The sequence below is a fragment of the Garra rufa genome, chromosome 14 (genome assembly GCF_049309525.1).
Source record: "Garra rufa chromosome 14, GarRuf1.0, whole genome shotgun sequence".
Classification (NCBI taxonomy): Eukaryota; Metazoa; Chordata; class Actinopteri; order Cypriniformes; family Cyprinidae; genus Garra; species Garra rufa.
This window is the reverse complement of record NC_133374.1, coordinates 8,495,686-8,519,115: the sequence shown is the minus strand read 5'-3', so window position 1 is coordinate 8,519,115 and position 23,430 is coordinate 8,495,686. Positions and strand designations below refer to the sequence as shown.

Genomic DNA, 23,430 nt, shown 5'->3' with positions numbered 1-23,430 from the left:
ACATTTTTTTTAAAGACACGTATAACTGTGTCTGCTCTGAAATGTGGTTGCAACTTTAAAAGAATGTGGAAATAATGAAGCTGGCTCTACCATTTGAGTCACACTGACAAAGTCAAATGGCATTTATTTATTTATTTATGCATGTATTATTTATTTATGTTCCATTTACTACAGTATCATGTTTTGTTTAGTTTTTTGTTTAGTTTTTTACATTAAATGTAATTAAATATATATAGCTTTAATATAATTTTACATTTTAATCTCATGCTTGTTTTTATTTTAAAATTACACACACACACACACACACACACACACACACACACACACATAAACACATATATATTTATTTATTTTTTCATTTACTACAGTATCATGTTTTCACTTTTTAAATAAAATTCAAATATGTAATTTCAATATATATTTTTTATTATATTATTTTCTTTTATTTTTACATTTACTACAGTATAATGTTTTGTTTATTTGATTTATTATTATTATTATTATTATTATTATTATTATTTTACATGTATCATCACAAAACACATGGTATTATCATGGTACTTTTTTATTCATTTTAAAAGAATAATTTCAAATGTTTTATTTTTGTATCTTTTTTTTCTTTTTTATTAACTAGAGTATCATGTTTTGTTTTTGTTTTTATTTTTAAATTAAATTAAATATATATAATTTCAGTATAATTTTTAAATTATATTTATTTATTTTGTTTTCCCATTTATTACATTATCGTGTTTTTAGTTTTTTTTATTAAAAAAAATAATTTATTATAAATAATTACAATATAATTTTACATTTAATTTATCATTTTTGTATTTTATTTACTTATTTTCATTTACTACAGTATCATGTTTTGTTTTTAATAAAAAAATTATATATATATATATATATATATTTTCTTATCTTGTAATTTTATTTGTTTTCCTAATACTACAGTACCTTTTTTTTATGTAATTAAATACATATCTAATTTCAATATAATATTTTATAATTGTAATTTATTTATAATTGTTATTTATTTATAATTTTTATTTACTACAGTATCATGTTTTGTTTGGTTTATTTTATTTATTTTGTTTTGTTTTTTCCATTTACTACAGTATCACATTTTGTTTTTTATTTTACAATTTAATTCATTATATATAATTTCAATATAATTTGATGTTAAATTTTTTTTGTATTTTATTTATTTAATTTTTTTTTATTTACTACAGCATCATGTTTTTTATACTTAAAAATTACATACATACATATATATATATATATATATATATATATATATATATATATATATATTATTTTTTTTTATTATTATTATTAAATATATAGCATTTCAATATTATTTATTTATTTATTTTTTATTTACTATAGTATCATGTATGGCAGTCATTCAGTAACATCTGCCATCACTGTATTCTTGTAGTGGCTAACAAAAGAGACGTTTAACATAGTCTCTGTCCAGCTATAGGATCCAAAACCAAGCTCAATCTTAATTGGTGCGCATTTCTCCGTCTCATAGCCTGACACACTGACCCTCAAATCACTGCCGTCACCTGATCCGCAGGCACTGTTCAAATTAAATCAGTCCAGCCACCCCAGGCAGATCCAGAGAAACCTTCCCCAAAAACCCTTTTCAAAGGTTTCTTTCAGACAGCTCCCTCGTCTTTATCCCCCTTCCATTCAATCATTTCATCCACGTTCTTTGTGTCTTTTCTTTATGGTGGCGCGGTGTGGGGTTACGCAGGAATGTTACAGTTTCACAGCCACACCCAGCTCAGAGGGAACGGCGGCAGGCGGACAAAGGAGGCCGCTGTGAGTGTTTGTGACATTTTCAGACGCCTCGTCTAGCTGCTACAGCTGTTTTGACAGCGATTTGACAATTTCATCTCTTTCCTGCAACACCGCGGCGAGAAATGCGGCCGCACGGAGTCCTGAACCTGTAATTCGACATTTCTGAGATGTAATGCAAACACCATTAATCTATCAGTCAAACTCAGGGGATTTTGCGTGATGTTTAGCATGCGACTCGTGACTCCAACTACTCGAATGACGTCTGATATGTAACACAGTGCTAATTAGGTTTAGTTTTAGCTATTGAAGCTCTGTTCGGATATTCGTCGGCTGGTTCTGGAGTGATCCTGTTTTGATTACAGTCACTTTGGTCTGATTTGTGACTCTGAAACTGTTCCAAGGTCAGAGTCACGCCATGTCGTAATGTCCTTTCCAGAAGGATTAACACCATAACTGAAGTGCCTCAAAGAGTGCAAAGCTAAGCCAAACGCACCTCTCCTTCGGCAGATCTCTATCTGGGGCAGGGGTTCAAGCTGACCTCGCCATTCCAACTATTGCAGCTACGTGTGTGACAGGACAGGACTGTCCCCGCACATTCATTTGTTTACTCTCTGTTTGTCTTTCACTCTTTTCGTGGGGTCATGAGCGGTAGGACGTATCGCTACAAAAGTGCTCTAAATTTGTGAATTCTCCACACAAAATTGCAACGTCTAACTTATTTTCATCTCATTTTGCTGCTTGTACAATTCAATTCAAATTAATGCCAAAAAAACTGAAAATAAAACGATAAATAATTAAAAAATGTTAAATGTTTCATCAATGAAGAAATCTATATACAATTTACTATACATGCTATATATTCACAATTATTTATACACATTTATTGTATTTATAAACAATGTATTGTAATGTATATGCATAATAATGCTTGTCCAAATCAATTAATTAAAATGAATGCAATAAATACAGATAAATTAAAAAAACTTAAATAATGTTCATTTATAGTTACATTTTAATTTACTACATTAATACATTTAAATAAAATGCTGTGAATTTGTAAATAATCATGTAAAGAAAAGTATGTTGCTGATCATTATTTATTTTTTAATTAATTAAAAATGAACTATAAATTCATAAATAAATACATTTAAAATCCAATTTCTATCCAAAATCCCATTAATATTGCATATATAAAAAACATATTGCATATATTTTAAATAAATATGCAAATGTTTATATGAACATGTAAATAAAAATATAATTTATTACATTGTTAATTACTACTATAAATAAATAACTATAAATAAATACAAAAATACATTTAAAATTTAATTTCTATCCAAAATCGAATTAATATTTCATATATTAAAAATAAATACATAAGCATATTTCATACATTTTTAAAAATTATATAAATGTAAATAAAAGTATAATTTATTTAATTGTTTATTATTATTATTATTATTATTATTATTATTATTATTATTATTATTATTATTATTTATTAATTAATTAATTAAAATGAACTATAAATAAATACATAAATATATTTAAAATCCTATTTCTATCTAAAATCCCATTAATATTGCATATTAAACATAAATTTTATATATGTTAATAGAATGTACATTTTATATAAACATGTAAAAAAGTATCATTTATTTGTGTTATTATTATTATAATCATTGCATAATTAATTAATGAATTAATTAAAATGAACTATAAATAAATACAGAAATAAATACATTCAAAATCAATTAATATTACATATATTAAAAATAAATAAATAAAGAAGCAAGCACATTTTATATATTTTAAATAAATATGTAAGTTTCTATACAAACATGTAAAGAAAATAATTATTTATGTATGTTGTCAGAAATACATATATTTTATTTAAGAATGTAAAAATTGTAAAATATTATATTAAAAAGTATTCATATATATTCATATATGAAATCAGAGGGTGCCAACAAATCTAAATACACAAAAAAACGCCTTTTAAGTTGTCCAATTGAAGTTCTTAACAATGCACATTACTAATAAAAAAATAAGTTTTAATATATTTGTGGTAGGAAATTTACAAAATATCTTCATGGAACATGATCTTTACTTAATATCCTCATGATTTTTAGCATAAAAGAAAAATCAATCATTTTGACCCATACAATGTATTGTTGGCTATTGCTACAAATATACCCATGGTTTGTAGTATTGAAAAAAAGCCATAGCTAGTGGCAAGTGAATGTTTTTATTATTTATTTATGCACTAATGCTCTTCCTAAACTATTCCAACCATCTAGACCAACAGGCAACCAAGAACCACAATCATAAAAATTTGCTGTCCTGCAGCAAATGAGGGCAGACGGGATGCATGAAATACTATGTCCTCGGAAAAACTATCGAGTTACGCTCGAGTTGCATCACTTATTCCTGAACTTTCCGGGAGGAAGTAACAAGCGGTGGAGTTTCCGATAAAAATACATGACACTTATAAGACATGAGCCCAGATTTTTTTGGAAAAACCGAAGAAAGTGTTGCCTGATATTTCTCATCTCCCAAAACTTGCTAATCCTTTCTGGACTCCACTAGTTGATTGAAAGCTTCAAGCGACGGCTTAACCTTGCTTTAATAAACGCTTAAGTTTAGCGGAGCAGGACAGAATCATAAAGATGTTTCGAAAAATAAACATGGGGGAGAAAAAAAAAAAGAAAAAGAGAAAAACACTTTCCTCTCAATCCCAAAGGCCACGGGAGACGCTCAAATCAGAAGTGGGGGATTAGAGACAGCAGCGGGACTAATACTTCGAGGGGGGAAGATTAGCCTCCGAGACACACTTCCTATCTGGGCCTCCGACCGAGAGGGACTGTACAATCAGCCGTGTTTATCGCAAATGGAGTTCAGCCAAGAGGAAATCACTCTGAATCACATGGGTCGTATCTACAGGCTCTTGCCACAGAAGGACCAAATAGTTTTGGCTACGCCGTGTTTATCAGGTTGGCCGCGTGAGGCCCGAGCCAAGCGGCTCTCGCTGCGTCAGCAGTCAGCACGACTCCCTTCGAGGCTGTACGAGATGTGTGAGAACAAACTAAACCGCTGAAGGACAGAACTCCAAATGAACCTCTATAAAGACATCCCAGGACAACTATAAACGCCAGATTTCAGCCATAACAATTTCATAAATTAAGGTTGCACGCTATAGGGAATGATTTGCGCTAAGCCAGCTGGTTCCAGAGGGATTTACCTCGTGTTTGCGGACCGCCGTCCACAAAATGACCTCAGGAGAAGTTATCTCCACCTGTCTGAGGATGCGGCGCATTTCCTGGGATCAAAGCGAGTCTGAAATGCTTGGTCATGGAGAGGGCCTCTAATCACCACCTATGAGCACATCTACCCATCCTCCATTTCGAGCAAAGCCCAGATGCCCAGAGAAGATCAACATCCACCATCTGTTCAAACTATGCGTTTTTTTCCTCACGCAGCCTTTTTATAGCTTTAACTTCTTCTGTTTCTTCAATGGTAGGGGATTTTATTGTTACTCCAGTCATATCTATGCAAATGTGACACAACCCGAGGCTGTTCTAATGCAAAACATAGGCAGTCTACATATTTTCCAGTGTAGTCCAAGTTGTAGACACAAGATACTCTGGGACAGATACAGGAGGACAGATAGGTCACACTCGACTGTCCAGACCTGTTGCCCTCAAGTCGTCATCCATCCATCCAGTTCTCGTCGTCGCTCATTACTGCGGCGAACTTTCTGACCCTGCTTCCATTCGTCCATGTCCCCTCGTCCATGAGTTCAGCAGTGGGAGATCTTTGTCTTCCCCAAAGCCTTAAAACTTCTCGCCATTACTTTAACTTCTCAAGCCACAGTTCGATGGGTTTCTGTACAATTCTCCAGCCCACTTAATAGGGATTTTCTCAACCTACAGGGCATTGACTTTCTGTCCCAAATAGTGATTCAACTTTTGCTGCTGAGATTAGCGACGCACAAAATTAGAATTCTGTCTAATGATGATAAATGTTGAATTTTAAAAATGATAAAATCTTTAAAAAAATGTATTATATTTTTGTTCGATTTAAACTAAATGTATACAATTTAATGTACTTTTTAAAAATCTAAAAACAACTGTAAAACTAAAATAAACATTTTTAAGTTATTTTATAAATCTATAAAATCTATAATTTATTAAATAATTTAATACAATTATTTGTCTTGTAATTTAATAAAATTTTGTCTGTCTAAAAATAAATAATAAAAATACACTAAAAACTTTTTCATGTTATGTTCAATAACAACTAAATGGCCAATATTAAATCTATTACTATTACTATTATTATTATTGTTATTAATAATAATATTATTAATTATGAATATTATTTATATTGGATATGTTATGTCCAATAACAACTAAATGGCACTATTAAACTATTATTTTAATAAAACTATTATTATTATTATTATTATTAATAATATTAATATTAATTATTATTATTATTAAAAACACTAAAAATGTCCAATTACAACTAAATAGCCAATATTAACATTTATTATATTATTATTATTATTTAAAAAAACACAAATATTATTATTATTATTATTATTATTATTATTATTATTATTATTATTATTTAAAAACACAATTATTATTATTATTGTTATTATTATTATCACTATTATTATTAAAAAAATAGGTAAAAAACAACTATTATGTCCAACAACTATTATTTTAATAACATTATTATTATTATTATTATTAAAAAAATACTAGAAACTGTTTCATTTTATGTTCAATAACAACTAAATAGCCAATATTAAAAATTATTATTATTAAAGAAATCACTAACAACTACGTCGTGATATCCAATAACAACTATTATATTATTTTAAAAAATATTATTGTTATTATTCCAATTCAAATATTCTACTACTTTGTCTGAATACAGAAAATGTCTAAAAAAATTGTACACTAACAATCAAAATTAATCATTTAAAAATGCTAAGTGAATTTAGGCATCACATGAAAATATGGGTTATTTTATTTTATTTGCTAAAGATTACACTTAACTCAAATAAGCATGCACAACTAAATACACAATATTGTCTGATACCAATAAACAAACAAACAAAATAAATAAATAAATAAACAAACACTCTCCAACATGGACCACCAAACCATTCTTAAATAGGACAAGTATATTTGTAGAGTCAAAATGATCGATTTTTCTTTTATGCCACAAAATCATCAGGATATAAGTAAAGTAAAGAGTAAAGATCACGTTCCATGAAGATAGTTTGTACATTTCCTACCATAAATATAACAAAACTTAATTTTTGATTAGTAATATGCATGGCTAAGAACTTCATTTGGACAACTTTAAAGGCGATTTTTCTCAATATTTAGATTTTTTTTGCCTTTTCAGATTGCAGATTTTGGCCAAATGATGTCCTATCCTAACAAACCATACATCAATGGAAAGAGAACAAATTTGACCTTTATGACTGGTTTTGTGGTCCAGGGTCACATATCGGCCGAAAATGTATATAATACCAAAATATATTGTGCATTCCTATCCGCAACCCCAACCAAAATCCAACACCACACATTTCAGACTTTTTATGCCACTAGCATGAAATGTTGGAATCACATGACTGAATATGCATGGCAGATGTTGCATGGATCGGGGGCCTGAAGTTGAAGCAATTAACCATGCTAATGCTAATCAGGTCGAGTATAAAACAAAAACTAGCATGGATCTCCAGAGAGATGAGAGCATGATAACATGGGAAAAACCAGGAGGAACCTGCACTTATCTTCTCTGGTCTCTTTTTTTATTTCCGTCCGTCCCCCCGAGGGCTGTCAGTAACTCCCCTCAGCGCTGTAATTAAACATCGCAGATTAGTTTTCCTTGTAATTTCTGGGCATCTGCAAATAGTCCCCGTGACGCTAAAAGAGAAACACACCCACCAGCCAATTAAAGAGAGCCGGTTTGTGACGATTACCCGTACTGACATCTCAAAAGCAGATGTGAAGAACGCCGTCCTCCTGCTTCTCTTGGGTTGGAAATCACCTCAAATATAGTTCAATCAACTATTTTCAGGGAAAAGGCCACTACTAAGCATACTGATGATTCTGAGAGCCAAAATCTGCCGCCTACGTGTCTCTTCCTCCACAAAAAAAACACAATTAAATTAATTTCCGAAATGTCAGAAGAGGTATAAAGAGAGAGTTGAAAGGATCACGGGACATTATAACTGCTCTAAAGAATCTCGAAAGCAGACTCTCTAGGGACCCAAACTCTTGTCGTCTTCAGCTCTAACGTGGCTCCTTCTTTTAATAACTTTATGAAACACAAATATTCTTAGAGCAAACAGTGGAAAGCGCGTTGGCGCTTGCGAAGGGGAAAGGACAAGGAAGTGAATTCTGCACAGCTATGATGAATCCATAATGGAAACGGTTGGTTTGAATATCAAAGGCGGCGGGAGCACACAGATGCAGCAGAGGGGAACATCCTGTGAGGGAATAATAAGGAGTGTCACCCATTTTTTCAGACGAGGAATGGCAACTGTCCCCCTTCGTTTGACAGACGAAACGTCAGGTTGATTTTGTGTCTGCCGCAATAGCAGCTCTTCCTTTGCGCCAGTCCTTTTGGCCACTTTTACTGTTAAGAATAACACCGAACGTAGAGGAAATGATGGGATTAGGACATTTCACAAGACCGCCACAACTCAGTTTGGGAGAATATGAACTAAATGATAGTCCTTATAATTTTAAATGTAGCTCTGCGGAAACTAATCGGATTTTCTATTAAGCCAGTGATTAAAAACTTTCAGCATCAAATTGGAAAAGAAAAAAATCTTTTTATATAGACAAGGATGCGTTTTCTTTAAAAATGCTTTAATTAAATGATTTAATGATAATTTCTTCCCTGGATTAAATGACTAAGTCTCTCTCAGACAGAGTCTAGAGAGCATTCCACATGTCCTGACGGGGTTATCGGGGTCTGGCGTACTGATCCACATTCCCACCGCAGCCAAAGAACTGGAAGAGTACACTATAATTAGAGGCTTTCCACATGCTGCAGTTGTTTAGCATGGTAATAAAGGACAACGCTGACTTCTCAAAAGCATTACAGGTAAAAAAAAAAAAGTGAGAGTTTTGAGAAAAGTTTAACTCGTATAAGACATACATTGCAAAGAAAAATGACTTAGTTGTTTTCTGACTTGTATTTCAGTTAAAATATCTCAAATGTGAGAGAAACCCATATAAGATAAACTACTGTTCAAAAGTTTGGAATGGTAAAAAATTGTAATGTTTTTGAAAGTCTCTTCTGCTCACCAAGGCTGCATTTTTTTTTAAATACAGTAAAAACAGGAAAATATTGTGACATATTATTACAATTCAAAATAACAGTATTCTATTTGAATATATTTTTAAAAGAATTTTATTCTTGTGATGCAAACCTGGATTTTCAGTGTCACATGATCTTTCAGAAATCACTCTAATATGCTGATTTGCTGGTTAAAAAACATTTATTATAATCATCAATGTTGAAAACAGTTGGGCTACATAATATTTTTGTGGAAACTTTTTTCTTTGATAATTTTTTTATAAACTGTTTTGGTCTTCACAGTCACCTTTGATCAATGTAAAGCATTTTTAGACATCTAAACTGAAAAACTAGTAAAAATACTTCAGTAAAGTTATAACCTCAACTAATAAAACCTGATGGTCTCTTCTGCTCACCAAGGCTGCAATTATTTGATCAAAATTACAGTAAAAATAGGAAAATTGTGAAATATTATTACTATTTAAAATAACTGTTTCCTATACATACAGGTCTTAATATATATATATATATATATATATATATACATTTTTTTTAACTTACTTTCCAGTTAAATTATCTAAACAGAGAACCCTTGAAAGATAAACTCCTGTTCAAAAGTTTGGATTTTTTAATGTATTTAATGTTTTTGAAAGAAGTCTCTTCTGCTCACGAAGGCTGCATTTATTTGTTTAAAAATACAGTAAAAACAGCAAAATTGTGAAATATTATTACAATTTAAAAAAAAAAAATGGTTTTTATTTGAATATATTTTAAAATTAGTCTTGAGTCACAGAAATTATTCGAATATGCTTATTTGCTAAAAATGCTAAAAAACAGTTGTGCTACGTAATATTTTTGTAGAAACTTTTTTTTTTCCAAGATTACTTGATAAAAAACGGTCTTAACTGTCACTTCTGACTAATTTTAAGTATTTTAGACATCCAAACTGGAAAACCAGTAAAAATACTTATTAAAGTAAAGTTATAGCCCCAACTAATCAAACCTGTTTCACACAGTAAGCAGTCATAATAGTAAAATGACACATTACCGCCCATCAATCTTTTAACAATCTCACATAGTCATTTATGCGGGTCCTAAAACTCCCTTTTCTTTGATCGGCATTTTACAGCTGTTTTTAGAGTGCCAGAAAACCTGCAACAGACACGTCTGTCATCCTTAAAGACGCAGCCTGATACTCTGCATTACGCAACGCGTGGCCCGGAGCCATCGGGTTAACAGCGAGCTCTTATGGATAAAGCCAGTCCCATCTTTTCATACATTCCTCTTTCTCATTCTTTGTTCCTCTGCGAGTCATTATACTCTAACAAAGCATGACACATGAAGCATTATAAGCCTCTGAGTTTCATATTGAAAGGAAAACAGAGAAACAAAAGTGGCAAAATCCAACTTCAGGACATAGACAGAGGAGAACCAATGCCCGGATTGACCCACTTTACCTCAGCGCGCAACACAGAGCCTCTACTGTATGTGAAGTTAATAATAAACCCACAACAGATCCACGCTAAGCGTCGTTGCCTGGCCAAACACGGCTTGTTGAAAGTTGGATTAGATTTACGGTCCGCCGGGTGTTGGGCGATCGTAAAAGCAGGATTATTAAAATAACTTTAGAAAAAGGCAAGATTGTGTACACAGTGTTCTTGTAAGAGCCGGCTAGGCAGAACAAATACATTCTGAGGTCTTAACTTCCTCTTCATCGGTTTTCTTGGCAAACGGCACAAATTACATTCCTGGTGTCAGTCTGAATAAGTAGGTGAGTGTTGATATCCGAGAAGTGATAGATTTCTCTCTGCCTCCGACACTGACTGTCTAGATCTGAGTGGAAAAAGAGAGCCCAGGCAGGAATTCTACTACCTTCCTGTCGCAGGTTTCCATCATGGTTGCCTGAACGGGGTAATTACATGCATGGCGGCGGGGCAGGGGGGCGGAGGGAGCGGACAGGCAGTGAGGGTTTCGAGCTTTGCCACTGTGTCATTATGGTCCTGTTTGAACCTTATTCAGAATAAGCAGCCCGAAGGCTGCGGCCAAACAGCCTGAGCTTTTCCTCATGTCGGGCCAAGACGTCCACCCGCCCGCCAAGCCTCTTGTTTTCATTCTTGCAAAAAAAAAATGAAGGCCTCCAGAACAAATAGCATACAGTATATCACCCTCCACTTGATATACCGCATGATATTTTCTCACTTTTTAGTCTCCGAGCTCACATCATTTCCCCACCAACTTCAACATATACAAATTTATGCTCCTCTTTGACCCACACTGGCCTACAGAAGCTAATAAAAACACTGCAGCACCCTTATGAAAATGTACAATGGCTTTACTATAGTAACACTAACTGTATTAACCATGGAAAAAATTTGGAGGGTCAAAGAATCAACTATATTTTCCATTGAATTACATGCCATTTATGGTATTTATGGTAAATATGTATGGTAAATACAAAAGCTTCCACAAAAATTAAGTAAAAAAATAGATCTGTAAAATAAGTAATGAAATGAAATTATTATTATTATTATTATATATTTTTTCAATTTAATTAAATTTTATTTAGAATATTGGTTGGTGTTCACTGTAAAATAACAATTTTTATATTTCAATGTTTTAAGGCTTTTATATTAGATATTTACTGAAAAAAAATTACTTCAGAAAAGATATTAAAACCTATTTCAGAGAATATTGAATTCAGGTTACTACTCTTAAAGTGTTGCTTAAACAGATTTATTAAAATAACTCTCAGTAAATAACTATATAATTTTACTATTATTTTATATAAATATATTTTTATATAATTAATCATTAATAAATTAATAATTTAAATAATTAATATAATAATATATATAATTGTATATATAATTTTTCTTATTATTTAATTTAATATTATATTATATTATATTATATTATATTATATTTATTTTATTATTTTATTTATTTATTTATTTATTTATTTACATAATTTTGGTTGTTCACAGTTAAACAATGACCAGATATCAAAAATCTTTTTTTCCATAATTAGTGTTTTAAGGCTTTGATATAAGATATTTACTGGAAAACACGATAAATTTCCTTCAGATGCAAAATGTTGCTATTGATATTAAAACTTTTTTCAAAACTCTCTATTAAAAATCTTTTCAGAAAATACTTAAAATTCAGTTTTTTTATCTTATCCCATTGTCCAAATAGATTTTTAATAATAGCTCTCAGAGAATTTAGTATATTATCTTTTTAAAACTAAATACAATTCGGAGAACATAACTATTATCTTAAAAACAAACCTTTGAAAATCTGCAATCTGAGGGTGCCAAAAAATCTAAATACTGAGAAAATCGCCTTTAAAGTTGTCCAAATTAAGTTCTTAGCAATGCATATTACTAATCAGTACATGTACTTCAGTACATTTTCATAGGCCAGTTTTTAATAGCAGATCTTAAGAGTGAGTAAGACATGCCATTGCTACACAGTACACGAGTGACTTGCCCCCCTCCAGCGCTGACTCGATTAGATTACAACAAGAGGGTTGGTGACAGCTCCTAGGCATACTTGAAAAGCGGTTGATATCCGAGATCAGTCCTTTCAAGCTTAAAGAGAGACGGTATGTAATGCATATCACGTCCGAGGCCAAGGAGAATCGCTAAAAACCACAAGTTTTAAGTAATAAGCCCATTTAAAGTATCTGCTTTGAGCCTGTACACAAAAACGGTTTTGTGAATCCTTTTTAAAAGGGATAAAAAAAAAAAAATCAACCCTGTTGATGCACAACTCCTTAAAAAGAAACTACAAATGCCAATCGGACAGAGAGACAGTGCACATCAATAAAGCGTAACAGCTACCTTGTGATCTCTACTGTAAATATCAAACTATTGAGTTCATTTATGATTTTTATAGCTCACAACCACCTACTGAGATCTATTCTGCTCTCCTCAGGCCGTCTGGCCCGTTTCCTCCATCAAGATCACCATGCAGGTCTAGTGGCACAGTCACATCCTGCCCATCTCCAGCGAGATTATCCGACCCACTGAGTCTATTGAGACCCAGAGACCCAAGAGGAAACTGGAAACGCTTTCTATTCAGCTGCAGAGGCTACAGGCTCTCTTATATTCAGTTCGAGGCCAGGAAAGTCACCAACACAAAGCCAAATTAAGACTGGCCTGTTTTCAAACCGCTCCTGGAAGACAATACAAATCCTTTGGAACTGAACCGCTAAGCCTACGTTATCCAAACACATCTGAAATCTTAATATCGTAAACCGCAAGAACCCAGCGAGATAAGAAACCAGCCGAGCACTTACTAGCTACTTCCAGCGAGGCGTTGTGGCTAACCGCTTCTCCCAGGTAGTTACGGGCCACGCAAACGTAGGAACCTTCGTCGGGTTTGCTGCGACGGCCGTGTACGATGCGCAGGAAGAAGAGCGAGCCGCTGGGAAGGAGCATGCGGTGGGATCGAGGGTTGTCCCGGTCCGTTTCCACACGCTCTCCATCTTTGTACCACTCCACGGTGGGGGTGGGACGCCCCTCCGCCTTGCAGTTTAGGGTGGCTGGTTCGCCCTTGGATACGATCAGATCAGAGGGGTGTTCCACAATGCGGGGTGCGTAGTCTTCCTGCCGCAGACGGGATCCTTGGGAAAAAAGAGAGATGTTTGATTAAATAACATTTCTTATCAGTTTATTCTAATGTCATTTTGTATCAAAATATGATTAGTGTCTGTGAACATTAAGCTGCATAAATGCTACTTAAATCTGAATCCCACATGTTCTGCTGTCTCGTTTATTAGACACATACGGAAGTGTGTCGCTTGCGCTGTTTTCAACCTCTGCTGCCACAATATATGAGGACATGAATACAAACATCGTCTCTAGCGCTGCTTTAGGAGTCACTTCATGAGCATTTTACTGAAAATTACCATCATATCATACACAAACAGACGTTTTAAGGTCTTCACAGCAACCTGTCAAACTAAAAGTTCAGTTTAACTTGAAGAAATTGTGACAGAAATATATTACTTAATGTAATGATACTACTACTACTACTACTAATAATAATAATATAATTATTAAAACATTATTTTTAAAGGAATATTTAAAAGAAAATGATTTACTAAAATTTATTTTGCATTAAAAATATAAATACACATATACAGTATTTCTAAAAAAGTTTTAAAAAATAAATTAGAGATGCTTCCGATTATTAAAATTTAATGAAATCATTAAAAATAGAACCCATAAAATAAATGAAAACATGAATTGAATTTGAGAAAAAAAAACATTTCATAGGGCCCTCAAAAATTATTTTTCGTTTTAATAAATTGCTACATAAATTGCTAAGTTTCATGATTTCAATCAATTAGACTTTTTGATTACTAAACCTTTATGTAACTTATTAAACAAGTCTAGAAAAAAAACAGAAGATGGATGGATGGATGGATGGATGGAGGAAAGAAGGATGATGGATGGATGGATGAGTAGATGGATGGAGGAAGGAAAGATGAATAAATGGATGGATGGGGGGAGGAAGGAAGGAAGGGTGGATGGATGGATGATGGAGGATGGATGATGGATGATGGAGAATGGATGATGCAGGATGGATGGCTGGATGGAGGAAGGAAGGAAGGAAGGAAGGAAGAAAGGAGGGAAGAAAGGATGGCTGGATGGATGGATGGATGGATAGAGAAAGGAAGGAAGGAAGATGAATGGATGGATGGATGGATGGATGGATGAAAGAAAGGATTGGAAGAAAGGATTAGATAGATAGATAGATAGATAGATAGATAGATAGATAGATAGATAGATAGATAGATAGATAGATAGATAGTTAGATAAATAGACACCAGCCAATCACAATCAAGAATTCAATAACACTCTGATATAAATTTTAATACACAATTCAGGAGTCAAACGGATAGACAGCTTCAAGTTTCCAATGCTAGGTCAATTATGCTGCTCTGATGTGCAAGCATAATCAATATTCAAGCAATATTGATGACGATCAATTTTCCAATGAGCTTCAGGTCAGATGAGATTCTGTTTTGTATCCCAATGCAGATTCAATACAAATAAAACACGCCGCTGACTAGATCCAGATGGATGTATCCCGTTTTTTCATGCCAGAACATGATGACTTTTGGTTACAAGAGACTCTGGCAGAACTCAGCGCATGATGTCATGGGGATGCATTACAACACACAGTTATTTAAAGCAATAGCTGACCCCAAAATGGATTTCGGTCACCACATGCTCAGCCTCACCTGTATGGTTGTTTTCCATACAATAGAAGTGAATTATGACCAAAGCTTGTCGACCTCAAAATATGAAAAAAGTAGTACAAAACATGACTCTTCGAAAGCCAAATTATAGCTTTCTTTGTGAAACATACTAGCAATTTTCAGTGTATAAGTGTAGATTTGCTTCATTTAAGCTTTCACTGTATGGGAAAGAGCAGCCTAAACGTCTCCTTTCAACAAAGGAGAATAAAGGACAAAATGAACCATTTCTTGAAATTTGTGTGTGTAATTCCTGAAGCAGGTGTTGGTAACTTCCTACGAACATGTTGGTGTGGCTTTGACTAACACAAAAGCTCTGGGAGGGAACGAAGCCCTTCATTACTGAAATCTCTCTGTTCTTTGGACTGCGGCAGACCTGTGCTTAAACCAAGCCACTGTCATTTCAGTGGTGCGCCACTTCCCTGATCAAAGACGTGAAATGAGAGGGCTGTAAAGTTAGGGATGAGGGGGTGTTTGGAGGAAAAGAGAGATAAGAGGCATTACAGAGAGACACACACATCAGACAGCTTCGTGGATGTCTGGGTTTGTGTGTGTGTGTGTGTGTGTGTGTGTGTGTGTGTGCGTTTGAAGGCTGGAAGGGTAAAGGAAGCACAGTCAGTGCGTAAGGAAACACAAAAGTAGCTAAAATTGGAGACAGCCAATCTGCCTTTCTGGGCTTAAGTCGTTTGCTTGTGTTCAGAGACCAGTGAACTGCACCCGTAAGACCTGGTTTATATGCAAATGAGGCTTGCATCTTTAATGCCTAACGGCTACAATATAGTGTGTGTGCATCTTCTCCGCACTGCCCTTTGGAGTCCATTCAGCCCCAATTAAAAAGAGCTAGGATTAATTGGCAGCACAGGGTCAAAATTCACTCATCCAACCCCCCAGCTTTTTACTCTCGCTCCATCCCATCCCCCCGTTCCTTACATCCAGCTATCCCTCCCTCCGGCCCTTCTGTGGAAGGAGAGCTCTATAAGACAGCGTCTGTGAGCATTAAATCATCCCTAACATCAGCGAGAGTCTGCGCGCGGTAATGCATTCATTGATTTGCATGTTACGGAGAAGAACGGTTGGCTTGCGTGTTTACAGTATGTGTAAATATGTAATGGGAAGATAATGAGCTGTGCTTTCTGACGCATGCGAACGCACTGCGGGCCCGCAGGACAATACACTACCGGTAGTTTTCTGCAAACAACATACAGCGAATGCATAATGGTTATTGTCTGCTAACAGCCATGTGAAAGTACCATTTATGTACAGAAATGACCTGATATTGGATTTACAGAGGAAATGTTATTATTTGTCTAAATGCAAAGAATTAATAAGAGGAAATATAATTATAAATATAAAATCTAATTTCTTAAAACTTTGAAAACCTTAAACTTGCACAATTATTTATTTATTTATTTTTATGAAAAATATAAGCATCATTTAAGCATGACCAAAACTTTTAATTTTTTAATTATTTAATTTCTAAAATAAAATAAAATAAAATAAAATAAAATAAACAGTGACCAAATAAAAAGAAAAAAAGAAAAAAAAAGAGAATTTTTTTTTTTGGCCATTTTATATTATCAGCATTGACTAAAATTGTTTTTCTGCAAAATGCATGCAGTTTCATTTTTAGAAATTAAATTAAATTAAATTAAATTAAATTAAATTAAACAGTGACCAAACAAAAAGTAAAAAAAAAAAAAAAAAAAAAAAAAAAAAGTAAAATTTTTGGCCATTTTATATTATCAGCATTGACTAAAAATAGTTTTTCTGCTAAATGCATGCAGTTTCATTTTTATATAAAATAAAATAAAATAATATAAATAAAATAAAATAAAATAAAATAAAATTTGTTATCAATTAAAATAAAATTAAAATAAACAAAATTAACATAATAAAAACAGTGACCAAACAGAAAGTAAAAAATAAAATGGTTCAATTTTTGGCCACTTTATATTAGTATGCAGTTTTATTTTTATTGTATTTTTTAATAACATAAAACAAAATTAAATTAAATTAAATTAAATAAGAAAAACAGTGACCAAAAACTAAGTTAAAAATAAAACAGTCCAATTTTTGTCCACTTTACATTAGTATGCAGTTTTATTTTTATTGTATTTTTTACTAAAATAAAATACAATAAAATAAATACAATAAAATAATAAAAAATAGTGACCAAACAGAAAGTTACAAAATAAAAGAGTCTAATTTTTGGCCACTTTATATTATAAGCATTGCCATAAGTTATTTTTTATATTTAAGCATAATCTAAGCATGACCAAAATGCATGCAGTTTTTATTTATTTTTTTTACTTTCATAAAAAAACATAAAATTAAATGAAATTATAAAAAACAGAAATGTAAAAAATAAAACAGTCCAATATTTCGGCACTTAATATTATTACTATTGACTAAACTTTGAAAAATGGCTTTAGAATAATAAAAATATGCTTTTTGACTTTGTGTTGATTTTATATACATTTCACACTCAATCTAATTTTGACATTTATCTGTAATGCAGAATGCATAGACAGACATTTCCTATTATTTAAACCCCATTTTATGTCAACATTTGATTAAATATTGTGTCCAATAAGTGTGTTGTAGCAATCCAATAAGTGTTCAATCCAATAATGTTCATTATATATATGAGCATTACATCAGCCACCTCCCATTCTCTTAATATCAGCTTCAGTACTGCCTATTGAAAAACCCAACGTTTGCCTGTAATAAAAGGGATGAATATTAAAGAATGGCGACAGAAGAAGAGATTTCTAATAGAGTAGAGTCGGAAAAAAATAATGAGGCTCAGGGTAATCTCTCAGATAGAGCATCCGTATATTAAGTTAACCTGCTCAGGTTCGGCTCTTCGATCCTGTTAAAGCAGTCTGACTTCATCTTTGCTGGCTGTATACGCTTAAAGAAGTATACCCTCCTCCACCTCCTCCTCCTGAGGTGCTCATGAGTCCACTCACAAAGTCAGAAGACCTCACTACATGCAATATTCCCAGTGCACTTTGAAATGCAGAAGCCCTGCTCTCGCTCTCGGCAGACCAGCCATACTTCTTTTATTTATTTTTTTTATACGGTGGAATGCGCTGCATATGCTCAATAATGAGAGCTACCGCTGAGGGCGGCGCTACGTAATACGGCGAAACGTATTTAAAATTTACATGCTGTGAACGAGACAAAAATGCAAAGAAAGAACGCCAGAAAAAGAAAGAGCATCCACCGTAGAACTCAGTCTCATGGATAATAAATAAAAGCAGCTGTGTTTCTAGTATTTCTTTCTCAGTGCTCCGCTGACTCTTTTCATCTGTTTATTTCCACATCTGACTGTTTTCTTCCTTTTGCTTGTCCACTGCTTTTGGTCTCCTGTAGCCTCTCTTTCTTTTCCCCTCTCTCATATTTTTTTTTCATGCTCTTTCCTCCTGTGCTCTTTCCTGTTCTCTGAGAATATGAGATGAGCTAATCAGCTCCACGGGCTCAGCGGAGGGACGCTGGGATTTCTGCATCTAAGATCTGATCGATCGCTGCCTAGGGCAAGAATCATTTTCCTCCTCTCAGACTGACACATATACACACACACACACACACACACACAAACATACTGTACATACACATGAAGTACACACTCAGTATGTGAGGCTGTATCTGTCTCACTATCGTTCTATCACTCCACTTTTCCTCATCGGGCCGAGGGAAGCCACTGGAGGTTTGCTTTGGAGGTAATTAAGGGGAGAAGAAACCTCGGACAGGGGATTCAACACTAGCCTGAAAATCCCTTACTCTGCTTGATTTGATTCAAAAATAAGATTGCTGTCAGGCAATCCTACCACTGCAAATATTAATATATATATATATATATATATATATATGGTGTTTTATAAGCCAAGGGAAAAGACTACCAAAGTGAACCTGGCATAAACCACAAACGTGGCATTTTCCATTTCACTTTTTCATAAAAATAACAATACTGTTTCCAACTTCGACCAAAATTCATATGAAACTGAAGACTGGAGTAATGATGCTGAAAATTCAGCTTTGTATCACAAGAATAAATTACATTTTACAGTCTATTAAAAATGAAAACTATGGAAGCCGTTTTCGCCAGTAAATAAAAACAATGTAATTGCGACTTATCTCATAATTCTGACTTTTTTTTCTCAGAATTGCATGACACAAACTGTCCAGTCTGACTTTTTTTTTTTTTTTTTTAGAATTGCATGATATAAACTTGCAATTGTGAGTTATAAAGTCAGAATTGCAAGACACACTCACAATTGTGAGAAATAAAGTCGCAATTTTGAAACAAATGTGCAGTTGTAAAAAATAAAGTCACAGTTCTAAGAAAAACTCGCAATTCTGAAAAATAAAGTCGCAATTTTGAGAAATAAAGTTGCAATTGTAAGACTAACTCATAAATCTGATATATAAACACGTAATTCTAAAAAAATATAAAATTCGAGAAATAACGTTATAAAATCGCAATTTTTAGAAATAGTTGCAATTCTGAGAAATAAATTGCGAGACAAACTCGCAATTCAGAGATATAAACTCGCAATTTTGAGAAATAAAGTCGCAATTCTGACTCAAACTCACAATTCTGAGAAATAAAGTCTCAATTTTGAGAAATAAAGTCAGAATTGTGAGACAAACTTGTAATTCTGAGATATATAGTCTCAGTTTTGAGATATAAAGTTGCAATTCTGATAGATAAAGTCACAATTCTGAAAAAAAAGTCACAATTCTGAGATATAAAGTCAGAATTGAAACAAACTCATAATTCTAAAAAATAAAGTCAGAATTAAGACAAACTCGCAATTCAGCGATATAAACTCACAATTTTGAGAAATAAAGTTGCAATTGTAAGACTAACTCATAAATCTGATATATAAACACGTAATTCTAAAAAATATAAAATTTGAGAAATAACGTTGCATTTCTGAGACAAACTCAGAGTTCTAAGAAATAAAGTCGCAATTTTGAGAAATAGTTGCAATTCTGAGAAATAAATTGCGAGACAAACTCGCAATTCAGAGATATAAACTCGCAATTTTGAGAAATAAAGTCGCAATTCTGACTCAAACTCACAATTCTGAGAAATAAAGTCTCAATTCTGAGATATAAAGTCAGAATTGAAACAAACTCGTAATTCTAAAAAATAAAGTCAGAATTGAGACAAACTCGCAATTCAGCGATATAAGCTCACAATTCTGAGAAATAAAGTCACAATTTCGAGAAATAAAATTGCAAATCTGGGACAAATTTGCAATTTTGAGAAATAAAGTAACAATTCTGAGACAAACTCACAATTCTGAAAAATAAAGTCAGAATTTTGAGACAAACACGCAATTCTGAGATAGTTGCAATTCTGAGACATAAACTCACAATTCTGAGTTAATTCAGAATTGTGAGATATAAATGTGCAATTATGAGAACATATCAGTCTATTTCCCTCCTCAGAATTGGACTTTATAACTCACAATTGCGAGTTTATATCTTACAATTCTGATAAAAAAATTCATAATTGCGAGATATAAACTTGCAATTGTGAGAAAAAGAAAAACATTTTTTTAATCTCGCAATTCTGACTACATCGCGCAGTTCTGACTTTATAACTCGCAATTTCGAATTTATATCATGCCATTCTGAAAAAAAGTCTGAATTATGAGTTTATATCTTGCAATTATGACTTCATAACTCGCAATTGACTTTTTATCAAAATTCTGAGAAAAAAAATCTAAATTGCGAGTTTCTATCATGCAATTCTGAGAAAAAAAATCAGAATTCAGAGGTAAATAGTGACAGTAACCTTTTTTTAATCTTTTATTTAGCGATGTCAGTGTATGTCTGTATACACAATTTTCTATGCATTAATAATGTAATTTATTGATTGTTTTATGAATTTTTCTCTTTACCATTTTCCCCCTCACAATACAACTTTATTTCTTCTTAAACAAGACTTCATTTAGAAAAAATTATCACTGCATTAATTTTTCATTTGGACTTTATTAAAATACTCTCCTTTAAAAAAAAAAAAAAGAAAAAATACTTATCGTCTTCAACTCGCACTGCTGCCTGAAGGTGGGAAAAAATAATTTTGGGTTGATCTATAATGGTTATATCTGGGGTCTTCTTCAATAAGGTGCGTCTGAGTGTGTGTGCACGTTTGTTAAGTTGCCTGGGAGGAACAGAGAGCGTATCAGCGGGGTGCTTTCTCTCTAGTCTGCCTTTGCAATTAAAAAACTCCACACACCTCTCAGCCATGTTAACCTACACAGCTCACAGCTATATTCATGCACAGTGCAATTACATTACAACCTACAGTGCAGTTCACTTCATTTATTTCCACACAGAGGGGAGGAGGGAGAGAGGAGAGAGAGAGAGAGAAGTGTCACACGGCAGTTTTAATAAGTTCAGCTTCAGTGGCTGCATTAACTTCAGATGGAAATGAGCTGTTCTCAGTGAGTCCTCATCAATGAGGAGACGAGATCCTGGCACTGAAAGAGAGTTACGGCCAGACACCGATCGCCTGAGGACGCCAAGGTCATACAGCGGGTGAGAGAGACACAGGACACGGAGAAAGAGATATCAAATAAAAAAGAAACCGAAAGAAATTGAGATTTAATGACTTTGAAAAGAAAGTCAAAAGTTTACACCTTGCAGAATCTGCAAAATGTTAATTATTTTATTAAAATAAGAGGGATCATATAAAATGCAAGCTATTTTTTATTTAGTACTGACCTGAATAAGATATTTTTTAACATAAAAGATGTTTACATATAGTCCACAAGAGAAAATAATAGTTATAAAATAATAAAATGACCCTGTTCAAAAGTTTACATACACTTGATTCTTAATACTGTGTTGTTACCTGAATGATCCACAGCTGTGTGTGTGTGTGTGTGTGTGTGTGTGTGTGTGTGTGTGTGTGTGTGTGTGTGTGTGTGTGTGTGTGTGTGTGTGTGTTTTTTTTTTTGTTTTTTTCATAGTTCATGAGTCCTTTGTTTGTCCTGAACAGTTAAACTGCCCGCTGTTCTTCAGAAAAATCCATCAGGTCCCACAAATTCTTTGGTTTTTCAGCATTTCGGTGTATTTGAGCCCTTTCCAACAATGACTGTATGATTTTGAGATCCATCTTTTCACACTGAGGACAACTGAGGGACTCATATGCAACTATTACAGAAAGTTCAAACGCTCACTGATGCTCCAGAAAGAAAACACAGTGCATTAAGAGCTTTTGGGTGAAAACTTTTGAACAGAATAAAGATGTGTCCAATTTTTCTTATTTTGCCTAAATATCATATATTTTTTTCATTTAGTACTGCCCTTCAGAAGCTATAGAAGAAACTAACATGTTTCCCAGAAGACAAAATAAGTTAAATTTACCCTGATCTTCAAATTCAAAACTTTTCACCCCTCACTTAATTCATCGTTTTTCCTTCTGGAGCATCAGTGAGTATCTGAACCTTCTGTAATAGTTGCATATGAGTCCCTTAGTGGTCCTCAGTGTGAAAAAATGCATCTTAAAATTGTTGGAAAGGGTTCAAATACACAGAAATGCTGAAAAACCAAAGAGTTTGTGAGACCTGAAGGATTTTTCTGAAGAACAGCAAGGGACTCATGAACAACTATCACTAAACAAAAAAAAAAAAAAAAACAGCTGTGAATCATTCAGGTAACAACACAGTATTAAGAATCAAGTGTATATAAACTTTCATACAGGGTAATTTTTATAAATTCAACAATTATTTCCTCTTATATCTTATTCAGGTCAGTTATAAAAAAAACATGCATTTTGTATGATACCTCTTATTTTGGTAAAATAATTAACATTTTGCAGATTCTACAAGGTGTATGTAAACTTTTGACTTCAACTGTATGTATATACACATATCCACAATGCAATAAAATCCTTAGTTGATAAGATCAACTTCCTGTTGATGTGTTAATGAACACAGATACTTTACTGTATTGGTGTGCACTCTGCAGTAAAAATCTCTCTATCTTTCCTTATCGTG

At 33.0% G+C, this 23,430-nt stretch overlaps 1 protein-coding gene across 1 annotated transcript in view; it reads right to left on the bottom strand.

The window, feature by feature from the left end:
- The window catches only part of robo1 (roundabout, axon guidance receptor, homolog 1 (Drosophila)), a 352,432-nt gene that overhangs the window by 154,371 nt on the left and 174,631 nt on the right, over positions 1-23,430 (bottom strand). The window contains exon 4 of the mRNA XM_073818325.1: positions 13,442-13,768. Within this exon, the coding sequence (XP_073674426.1) occupies positions 13,442-13,768 (327 nt within the window). The remainder of the gene's footprint in view (positions 1-13,441; positions 13,769-23,430) is intronic.